At 39.0% G+C, this 11,929-nt stretch overlaps 1 protein-coding gene across 6 annotated transcripts in view; it reads right to left on the bottom strand.

Annotated features, from left to right (window-relative positions):
- The window catches only part of cfap74 (cilia and flagella associated protein 74), a 72,974-nt gene that overhangs the window by 37,749 nt on the left and 23,296 nt on the right, over nt 1-11,929 (bottom strand). For 4 of the 6 annotated variants that reach the window (XM_044211580.1, XM_044211578.1, XM_044211579.1 and 1 more), the window contains exons 19-22: nt 10,365-10,480; nt 8,692-8,814; nt 8,424-8,563; nt 1,207-1,335 (exon numbers count right to left, since the gene is read on the bottom strand). In XM_044211580.1, coding sequence (XP_044067515.1) covers nt 1,207-1,335; nt 8,424-8,563; nt 8,692-8,814; nt 10,365-10,480 — 508 coding nt within the window. The remainder of the gene's footprint in view (nt 1-1,206; nt 1,336-8,423; nt 8,564-8,691; nt 8,815-10,364; nt 10,481-11,929) is intronic. The other 2 variants (XM_044211582.1, XM_044211581.1) reach the window with 1 other exon arrangement.

Genomic DNA, 11,929 nt, shown 5'->3' with positions numbered 1-11,929 from the left:
GATGAGACAGGGCATCTTTGTCTAATTCCCTGATGAAGTGTGAAGCTCGGTGAGGTGACCCCGCATGTGATTATTATGGCCCTAGGTAAAGTGTACAGTGTTTTTATCCAATGGATGAATGACTCTCCAAAACCAAACATGCGCAGGGTGCTAAACAGAAAAGTCCAGTTTACCATATCGCATTTTCAGCATCTAATGACATAATGATTTTGAATGACATAATGGTTTTGTTTTGTTTTTGTTGTGATATATTGATTAAGTTAAAAAGCCTACGGATGTTATCTGAAGTCTGTTTTTGATGTAGCCTGTCTGGTCAGGGTGAATTAGCATAGGGGTGACTGTCTCTATTGACAGATTGTTTTATAACTTATTAACTGCCTTATTTTTGTATCTGTGGCCACCATTTTTAATAGTTATGATAACATTGTATTCACCAAAGTAATTGCTGAGATCTGGGAACACATCAACATCAGGTGACATTGCAACAACAAAGTGCACAAAATGCAAGTTGTCAGACGACTGCCAGATTATCCAAACCACTTTATTTAAAGGCAAAACAGAAAGTGAGCGCACAGAGAGCAGTTTGTGTGTTAACTGAGATGAATGTTAACAACTTTTTGGTTAATATTACCTTTCACCTTTGTTTTCTTTTCCTGATAAAGTAGGCTTACCTAGGGGTGTGTTAAAACCTTTCTCATCCTATGACTGCTCGTGTTTCTTTCCCCATGAAACTTCTTTTCTAGCGATGCTGCAGCGTCTCCAGATCACATCAATTAACTAGTTGAGCATGTTATTATCACTGATAGAAACAATGGCCAAAACTGCTAAAATAAGACACAGGCTATAACTAACCAGAATAATCCTTTGGTCCTGGTGTAATGGTGTATTGGTTAACTGTAAAAATACTACCACTTCTTTCTACTTCTAAGGACCCTTAAATCAGATTTTTCTGTGTGCAGTGTGTAATCTATAGCAGTTTTTGTTCAACAGGAAAACTATAGGTTTCTCCTTTGTTAAAGAAGCAGCGGCTGGTAAGTCACAAAACTGCAAGCCTGGCTCAAACATATGACAAGTCTCCTTCGGAGTGAAACAGTTTGCACTTTCAGAGAAGGTTGATAGAATTTTAACAAGCTTACAATCTAAAATAAGATTATGAATGCTCCAGTGATTCCATTATCATTGCATCCTGTGTGTGTCCTTCCTTACCTCGGCAGGAACTTGAGTTGGGCATTAAGAGTTGATTGAGCCTGGATGAAGCCTGTTTTTGGTAGGATCTCCATGTGTTTCCTCATTTCTGGGCACACCTCAAAGGTCAGCTTCAAGGCTGTGCTGGCTCTGTCATGCAAAAGATATGGTTTCATTAGCATAATGCTAACACGCCAAGTGCATTCCTCTAAGAATGGGAGTAATCCAGGATAATCTGTACTGTTATTGAAAAATAATGCACAGGCAGTAACACACAGGCAATAATATAGAAAATCATGCACAGGAAAACTGTGGAGGAAAATCTGCAGTTCCACATGGCCTGGAGGGGATCACCAAATGTATGTCATGGCCACTTGCTAAAGACTACAATACTGTATAATTATTGTCTCTTCATATTTTTTTGGCATTACACAATTTAGATAGAAATTGATGTGGCACCACTTCAGCCTCGGGATAACACAAGTTTAAAAAGCTGCTGCCATTAGTTTAAACAGAATTACATTTTTTATTAGTGCATGTTAATTTAAAACAGTGATGAGGATACTCAAGAGCTGTGCAGTTACGTGAAAATAACACACCCCTTTGGTTAATCCAACCCAATTGCTTTTGATATTGGACAATTCCGCAAAACTCGAACAACATTTTTGAGTGTCCATTAACTATAATATAATAACAACAAACTATAATAACTATATATATATATATATTATATATTATTTATTACTACAATATCTGCACATGGAAACTACAGCATGATTAAGGTCATAGAAAGATCATGGCTATAGCTAATAAACAATGGTTAAGATATGATTAGGTTAAGTTAAGGTTAGGGATATGGACACAAACTCCGGTCTGAGGCGTGAAAGTTTGATGCTCTGCATCCCCATCCGCTGCCCCGACCTCCACACACTTACCTACATGTAGGTCACCCTTCTTCCTGCATTACATTTATGTTTGATGTGTATTGTGTGTTGCGGTATTGTTGGGCCAATGAGAACGACCTGTAGTTTTTGGGTTTTACTGGCCGAGGTATAAAGAACTTCTTCTACACAAAATCCCTTCCCTTTTAGCTCTGTGATAACTATAATCCATAATTGGCGTGGCTATTGATGTTGACATGTACAGGTGTAGTTTATCAGGTGGCATAAAATACACACAGATAACACAACAGTAGCAATTAGGTAAACATTCATTTTATATGACAGCAACAACAAAAAATATATATATTCCAGGTGCTATGCCCAGTGGAAATCACAGGGCAAACCTCTTATCCCTCAGGGACTCAGCAAGGACAGGGAAGAGATTTTTGTTTGAGTGACACATACAGAAATGGCCTTGTATGGAGTGATGTACCCCAAGTCCATATCATTTAGGTGACCCAATTTCCAGGAGCTCCAACAGATGGTTGTGCCTGTGGCTACAAGCCTCAGTTATAGCTGAGGCTTGTGATATAAATGGCTCTTCACCTTGGGAATTCTCCAACACATCCAACCACCGCCCACACTCACACACCTTTATAAAACAATGACAGTACAAACATGCTGAAAAAACTGTTTGCTGGAGGTGATATGTGTATACAGTGATAACATTTTGTTATGTCTGCTTTCATCCTCAAAGATACAAAGGTGATCGATGAGAGAGCTGTGGCCAAATAGACTGAGGGACATTTTTCGACTCCCCTCTCAAATGAAATGACCCACTTTAAACAGCGAGGTCAACCAGATGGTTGTTTCCCCGAGGCAAGGACTCTCAGGGACACTTGGGGGATATTAAGTCGCTATCTTTATTCCAGCCAAGTGATAACCTTCAAATTACTCTCGGAGGAATATTCATAGATACATAATCATTTAGGGCAATTAGGCATTTTAATTAACAGGGGCATTTAGCTGATCATGTCTTTCTTACTGACCAGTATATTTCTACAGCAATGTTTAATGATTTAAAGGAGAGTTTACAGCAATTCACATGATTTACTTTACTTCCTTGGGATAAAGAATACTGTGACACTGATTATGTAACCTTTACATTATACTAATATTTTTGTTTCATTTGGACGCAGATTTACAGGTTAAAACAAACGCTGATTTCTATAATTCAGGGAAACAATTTCTTAGTTACAGATGAGATTCCAAAATGGATACCTAAGAAGATTTCCTTGGAGTTGATATGTTGTCTTTCTAAGCTTACATTAGTGGCATTTAATGATACACTATAGGCCAAGAGTACTGTATGTGGACACCCTGCCCTCATACTTTAGGTCTGGGGTTATTTTTCATGGTTTGGCCCTTGGTTCCAATTCAGGGAAATATTAATGCTACAGCATACAAAAATATTCTGGACAACAACGTGCTTCCAAAATTGTGGCAACAGTTTGGGGAAGGCCCTTTCCTTTTTCAACATGACAATGCCCCGTTGCACAAAGCCAGGTCCATAAAGAAATGGTTTTCCCAGTTTGGTGTGGGGGGACTGTCCTCCCAAGAAGAACGACAGTATCATCCATTTCTGCATGCCCCAATGCGAAATGTTTACATTCAAATGGCAAAGCACTCTAGTGACTGTAGTAATTATGACGGGAGAAGTCAGGTGATGTTATCAAAGTCCACATAAGGAGGAGGTAAGGGTGGATGGATGGTTCAACAAAACAGCAGATTTTAAACATTGTTCGTTTTTCGTTTAACTTAACCACGTTTATTATTGTAACCATGATGACGAAGGTCCACTAACCTTAATGAAGTAGTTATTTTAACCCAAACCATGATCTTTCCCTAAAGAGGCTTAAACCTAACCAAATCCTAACCATAGCATTGTAACATCATAAAATGCATCTATTTTTCAACAGTGATTTGTAACAGTTTTGGAAGGCACAGACAAATTATGTCATACTGTAGATAGGGGCGTCAGAAAATGCTTCTATGTGTCATTCAAGGAGGCATGGGCAAACAACGTATTTTGTCATTTAATTTGGGTGAGGAAGAACTTGACTGGCCTGCACAGAACCCTGAACTCAACCCCATCCAATAACACCTTGAGGATGAATTGGAATGCCAACCTCGAGTCAGGCCTTACCACCCAACATTTGTGGCCGACCACACTAATGCTCTTGTGGCTGAATGGGGAGCAAATAACTGCAGTCAGGTTCCAAAGTCTTGTGGAAAGCCCTCCCCGAACAGTGGAGGCTGTTGTAACAGCAGATTAATGTTCATCGTTTTGAATTGAGATGTTCAACAATTATATACGGGTGTAATCTTTGGGTGTGCACATTCATTTGGCCATATAGTCTAGGTCTTAAAAGACATTGAAAACTATATGACAGACATGGATATGACACTAAAGTTGGTAGTTCCTCAGGGTTTGGTTTAATTTGCCATTTTTGCAGCTTACAACATTCACACACATCTCTCACTCATCCAGGCAAAATGCCCCCCCCCCAAAAATCTTGAAAAAGAAAATCTATGTATCTTTTGAACTGTAGAAGAAAAAATGCAGCAAACGCCTTCTTCTGAAGATAGTGTCTGTGCATAGTGAGCTCATTGGATTGTTTGCCTATCAAGAATAATGTAACAAAGAGAGGCAGCATAAATAACATAGCCTTTTACTGCTTCTGTAATATTCCCGAAAAGCTGAAACCTTTGTCAGAGCAATATTGATAATGACACTCATAATAATCATTGAGATTTAGTGCCAATTGTGTCAGGTTATGTAGCAGAGAAATTGCTCATATTGAGTCTACATTCAGAGCTGAATAACTGAGTGCCTGGACTCTGAGTGCCCACGGCTACAGCAGTGCCTCCGCCCTTTCTTGAAAGGGCCAGGTGGCTGTGCTTGCTTACTCCACATGTACTCCAAAGCCTCATGGGAAACCAAGCCGTCACGGCAAGTGTTCTAGGCAACCGTCCCTATAATGCAGCACTGTCTGCTTTATACCATATAATATATTTCAAAATAACCAGCTGTAAGAACAGGTTTTTCATAATTCCCCCAAAATAAGATAGAAGAATCCACTCTAACATCAACACTCAAATTGGTCAGGCCAAACAACACAGGACACAGGTTGGACTAAGACAAGGTACAGTAGGCATATTAGAAATACAGTGAACAGAGAAATCGAGGACAGAAGGCTTTATGAAGGGGAAAAAAGCAGGTTGGTTTTTTGTGGCCTGAGTTTGGGCAGGAATGCTCGACTCCCCAGCAGGTGCCAGTGGAGGAGTGTTTGAAATAAAAAAACACACTGTTCCCAAAAGAAACACTCAACTCAGCCAACTGAATATTACAATCATTGGCTCACAAGCAAAAGTCAAACACTACACATTTTAAAGCCTCTTAGAAAATTCTTTCAATTAGTAGGAGTAATATTCAACTCACTGGCTCACAGACAAGAGAGACATATTCAATTATGCTTTGTGCTGTTCTCTTAAAAAATCTGTCACAAACTAAGGAGGACTTGTGGGATATCTACTCATCTACTCAAAGGAAAAAGTGACAAATTGTATGATGAAAGCAGCAGCTCTCTTATTGTTTCCCCAAAAAGCTGCCAAGCTATTTTGTGCTCAAATTACTGTCTTGGAGGCAGAGTGACATATTGCATGGTTTGCTGGTGCAAGCATTAACAATTTTTTATTTATTTCTTTACTTTAAAAGCTGCTGTTCACACTGATGCTGTCATCATCATGTTGTCACATGAGCTGGTGTGCCAGCGCACCAGATGGCAGTTGTCACAAATCCCCCACATGATGTGACACAATGACTTGTGTGGTGGACCACACGCCTGCAAATTTTACTGCCCCCAGTGTATTCTTAACCTTGTGTATGCATCATAATGTATCACATGCATAATCATAAAGGATTTCCTTTCTTTTGTGCTATTGCATGGACCAAAGAGGATTGAGGGGATGTGAGCTTATTGCTTGGTCCCTTACATCATCCTTTGTTTAGGAACATTTTAGCTAATACATCTATTTTATCATGCCCGCACATTCATGAATATTTCAATACAGCACTTGGCTTGAGCGTAGTTAGGTGGATAGTTTTATATTGGGCCAGCTGAAAAGTAAGCTGGCCCTGTCAATTTTAAGGGATTTCCATGAACCGTTTTTCTGTGAAAATGCCTGTTTTGGCAGAGACTGAGTCTGTGAGGGAGTCTTAGTATTGCATTCCGCAGATAAGCCAGCATGCTACATCAGCAGTCCATGCCACTTTTGCCACTAAACTCTATTCCTAGGATGTTCCGGAGCATGACAATAAATAAAATAGAAATATGACATGCGCCACTCACTTCTGCAGTCATCTCACCATACTGAGGGGTTGCATACAGCCTCTTAAATATTATAATTCTAATATGTAGTTCTTAATAAATAACCTAATCAATAAATACTGATTCTCTAAAATATCACTAATAAAGATCTTATAACTTCTAGCTTCAGGGTTTTTTGGTTTTCTAAGGACCTTCAGATGCATTGCTCATCTCATTTTGTGTATTTTAATCAATCATTGACAGTGTAGTTGTTTCAGATATTTGATTTGACTCCTTTTGATTGGTTGTTACAGCTTGTGGCTTGACTTTGCCCACAGGTTTCAACTTCTTGGTCTGTAGACATATATTTTAAGACTTAATGTTAAAGCATTTCCTAGAAAAGATTAATTGCACACAATTTGTTGAGAGTTAGGGATGGAAGGATTGCCATTTTCTAGCCATTAAATGCCAGCATGATATCAGAGAGACACCAAAAGTGTTGTAATTAGTCAAACCGGGAAACAGGGAATACAATGGAACAGGACCAAAACGCAGACTAGCAGGTAGAGCTGGTGCAGATCAATAATTTATTAACAAAAAGGCTTACACTGAAAGAATTGACAGGCAAAAGCAACTCTCAGCAGGTAAGCAGCCCGAAACAGAAAAACAAGTCCAATGGTGAGCTGGCAAAATCCAAAAATAGGCAAGGTTCAAGGAAAACAAAGAATCTAGAACTCACAGGCACAAGAAACGAGGGTGCTTTACAGAGATACAACGAACTGACAACTGAACAAACGAAGGACACAGACTTAAATACACTTAGGTGAGGGAGACAACGAGACACAGGTGAAACTAATTGACACAGGTGAAACTAATTGACACAGGTGAAAACATATAAACGCAACGATAGACAGGAAGCAAAACTAACAAACACATGAGGAGGGAAAATATTTCAAAATAAAACAGGAAACCCAACAAAAACCCAAAACCATGACAAAAAGGCATGACATCACAAATCAGGGGTGGAGCCAGAATAATAAGGGGCAAAATAACAGAAACATGCAACAATATATGACTATAAAGTATTGAATATCCAGACTGTCCTTTGCCTTTGAACAATCTCAGTATTGTTGCTGTCATATATCCATTACTGTGTAGATAGAAGAGGAGATGTGTTGGTTGTGGATAGTCCTTTACACACATTACACACCCCTAGTGTTTTTTAATTGCAACATGCATCACCTTAAAAACTAATGGAGTTCAAATAAGGCTTTACACAGTTTCTTGGCATTCTATTTTCATCCTTGAACCAATGTTGTCTCTGACTGTTACAGATGATTACATAAAGTGACACTAATATGGTATTAAATTACATCTCACATCCATTAATTTGATGTGCTGTCTGATCAAACAAAGTAGTTGGACAAGACATACTGTATGTATAAATGGCTCACTCTAAATTGTAAACCAACCGGACATCAGCAAGGGATAGAAAACTAGTTTTATTCAATTATAGGGGCAGAGAGACTGTTCAAATGTCTTTGGTGCAATACTCCATTGAGTTATATTTATTGTTGGTGTTTAGTATGACATAGAAAATAAGCTAAAATAAGCTTTTTACCTAATTTACTTCAAGACTTCACTTTTAAGACTAGATGATGTGATGAATAGAAGATGTTTTTTTGACAAATGTGTTATTTATGAGTGTACTGTAGTTATTTCTTGTGTTATTTCATTCCATTCCATTCATCAATTAGGGAGAGTACACAGCAAGTTGTGCAACATTTTAGGTACTGTTAGTACACACTTGTAGTTGTGTGGATTCACTAAGACTCCTTAGGTCCCACTCTTGCATATTACACTCTGGTTTTTGATTGCGAGTTGAGCAGGACAAATAAATACATTTTTAAGAGCCCCAGTGCAGGTACTCAAGAGTGTGTTTACATATATGACAAACATGTCAGCTGTCTCAGGCTCTGGGACCCACCTGCTTTGGACAATGACACTCTCTTGATAGAGGTGGTCAAACATGCAGATCTTCAGGTCAATGCTGGGCTGGACCACACATACAGGGACGCTGATTGCCACACCCCTCACCTGGATGGGTATCTGTTTGTACCAACATGCCTTCAATCACAAATGGTTTACATAAAATAGAACTGATGTGAATAAAACCAACTAATATATATGGCTACTACTACCTTTATCTTGTTTTCTACCTATTCAAAAGACAATAAACATGCTGTGTGTCTTACTGGTTTGCTGGTTAAATCTGAGAATTTGATGTGGAAGTCCAGTTTGGCCTCTCCTGGAATGGTTGGAGTGAATACGACCTCCAGTTTGATGCTTTCAAAAGGTCCAATCTCCCCCTCTCTAACCTGAAGGAGAGTACATGACAGAGGACAAGCAAACATTAGATTTTTTAATATTTTATTTAATTTCATTTCTTGTATTTTTGAGAAATATTCTAGGAAAAAACAATACTACCAAACAATGTAACACGACCAGATAACTTTAGAAATGAACATCAGACGTTCACACTAAATGCAAAATCAGACTATGACCTCTACATGTTTTCACTGAGCTTCATGAGCTTTCTCTGTTTGCCTTTTGAAGTTGATTTAGTGCACACAGGACACAATTTAACCTTTTTACTTCATGGCACAAAACCATTTCTATCCACGTAGGGGAAGCTGAAATCTCTCAGATGTGCAACTTCAAACGACTTGCAGTCAAACTACAGTGAAGCTGTGTGGATTGTCTGCTCCGCTACAAAGCACCAAGGTGATGAGAGTAATAATAAAAAACAAAAGAGAGGAGTGAGCCACTCATGCAGCAACCAACTCAATATTGTGGGACCATGATAGCTTGATGGATAATCTGCCATTTACGACAGCGGCCTTCAACCACACAATGTGAAAGTATCAGTCAAAATGACAATGATGGAGCTGTGGGCATGCAGGCAAATGCAATACACACAGCCATAACAAGCGCAGAGGGAGAGACGATGCACCATTAGCCCCCCACCAGAGAGACGTAATGAACCCTGAACAACTCCAGAACTTCACATGGGCCACAAGGCACAAACAGCATCAGTGCTAAAAACAAGGCAGAGAGGCAGAGAGTCTTCTACAGACAGATATAATAGTCTGTCTCTTCAGAAACAGAGTAGGTGTCTCTCTGCTAGTTACACAGGCTGATACTAATATTTTTGGGTCAGATCTATCAAAAGCAATTCATTGTGCCAATATTATATACCATTTTCATATCAAGAGCTAACAGCAGGGGTGGTAATGTTGGTTAATCCGTCGTTGACACCTTGATCCTGAGCAAGATGTCGCAACAACTACTAGACAGATAGATGTGTAATTTGGTCTGGATATTCATGATCCCAGGAGGATGATTACTAATTGATTCCTTTATGATTTTGGTGATCCCTGACATTTTGTGTAGTGCTACTGTCAGGTCAAAAGTTTCCATTCACCAGCTTTAGTCCATATGTATCTCAACAGGACAAAGAGTCTACAGCCATGCTAGCCGCTCTGTTAGGCTGTATTTATGCACAGCAGTATTTTAAACTGAAGGCTAATGTCAGCATGCTAACATGCTCACAATGATAATGCTAACATGCTGATTTTAAGCAGGTATAAGGTTTACCGTGATCACTGTCTTACCTTAGTATGTTAGCATCCTAACATTTGCTAATAAGCACTAAACACAAACTACAGCTGAGGCTGATGGGAATGTCAGTTTTGCATTTTTGGTCTGGTTTTGGTCATTAACCAAAGTACTGGAAAATAATAATTTTTACCTGATACTGACTGTACTGTAGATGAAAAGTCGGGGGATCACCAAAGTGATCATGTTACTCTAATACTACTACTACTTTAAGACATAACAGAGTATTTCAATAGGACCCGATACTTACAATTCCTAGACTTATGTCACCGAAGTCTGATTGGCTCTGGTCCATCTGGGCATCCACATTGGTGGACACACAAGCCTCAGGAATAGTTTCTGGACCTATAGCTGAAGCCTCTGACACTACCACACACACAGACACACACACACACAAGGCAAAACCTGATCTTAGGTCATTTATACTGTTGAGTGGTCAACCTGCTTCGAGGAGCTGCAAACCAACCAAATGCAACACAAAGAAAACACTGTGAACCCAGTACATGAAAGAGTAGTTTTATAAGCCAAAATTTGGCCTCACGGTGGCACTAAGGGAAAGCCCATGAGGGTCACCAAAATTAGTAGCTTTCTTCATACTAGCAGTATAAACGTGGACTTCAAATAGTGTGTAAATATGAGTAAGGGATAAGCAGATACAGTAGCTCATCAGAATCCTGACAGTTTGGCCTAGATAAATAAAGTGCCACTTCTTGGGAGCATCTACTGTCAGCAGCCTAAAAAATTGGCCAAGATCAGACAGCCTTTCCCAACAATGGTGAATAAAAATAAAATGACTCAGTCTTTTCCAAAGCTAGCAGAGCAGATACAAAAGACTGACGAGCTTATCGAAGCATCAGTGGAGGAAAGTGCTGAGTGCAGCGATGAGGACTTCTGATCTGAGAGAACATTTAAGAGGAATGCTTCCTTGTCCCAGCTGTGAGAGCAAGGTGAACCCTCTCCGCTTTCTATCTGTCTGTGTGTTCTTTTATTTTTGTTCTTACGAGGACCAAACGTCCTAACAGGAATAATAAGATGAGAGAAATTGTCCACAATAAGGAGATTTTGTCAGTGAGGACTGACAGAATTCATGTATTTCATAGGCTGTTTTAGGAAACACTGTCTACAACTAACTATACAACTGATCTGCACTGGCTAATATGTAATAAAAATATTTACTGTCACTGTATTAATTTTTTTCCAACAATGTTTACTTCGTGTAACTAAAGCATGGTGTTAAAATGTGTTAAAATATGTAAAAATACATTCTATTACACGCTTTTATTCAGCATTGATTTTTTTCAATACTGACAAATTTTATAAAACAAGACTAAGAGTCTACAGCCATGCTAGCGGCTCTGAGGCTGTACTTAGGCACAGCAGTGCTTTGAGCTAAATGCTAACGTCAGCATGCTAACATGCTCACATACATGCACCAAATTTCATGACAATCCATCCAGTTGTTGTTGAGAAATTTGACTCAAAACCATAAATGTCAACTTCATGGGGGCATTAGAGGAAAAGTCGGGGGACCACCAATGTCAATAGCTTTCATCTTCTGCGAACCATGGGCGTCTGTACAAACTTTCATGCATAATGTATATCCAATATTTGTTGAGATATTTCAGTCTGGACCAAAGCAGTGGACAGATGGACAATCATGCTGTCAGCATGGCTAAAAATATTATTAATTAAAAATATATTTAAAACATTCTACGGAATAAGAATGTCATACGTCCTACATCGAACAAAACACTGCCAGAGAATGTAACGCAAATGACAATTATTCCTCCAAAATGTATGTGCCAAAGCAAATTA

Source organism: Siniperca chuatsi, linkage group LG10, assembly GCF_020085105.1.
Source record: "Siniperca chuatsi isolate FFG_IHB_CAS linkage group LG10, ASM2008510v1, whole genome shotgun sequence".
Classification (NCBI taxonomy): Eukaryota; Metazoa; Chordata; class Actinopteri; order Centrarchiformes; family Sinipercidae; genus Siniperca; species Siniperca chuatsi.
This window is presented reverse-complemented; position numbering and strand designations above follow the sequence as displayed.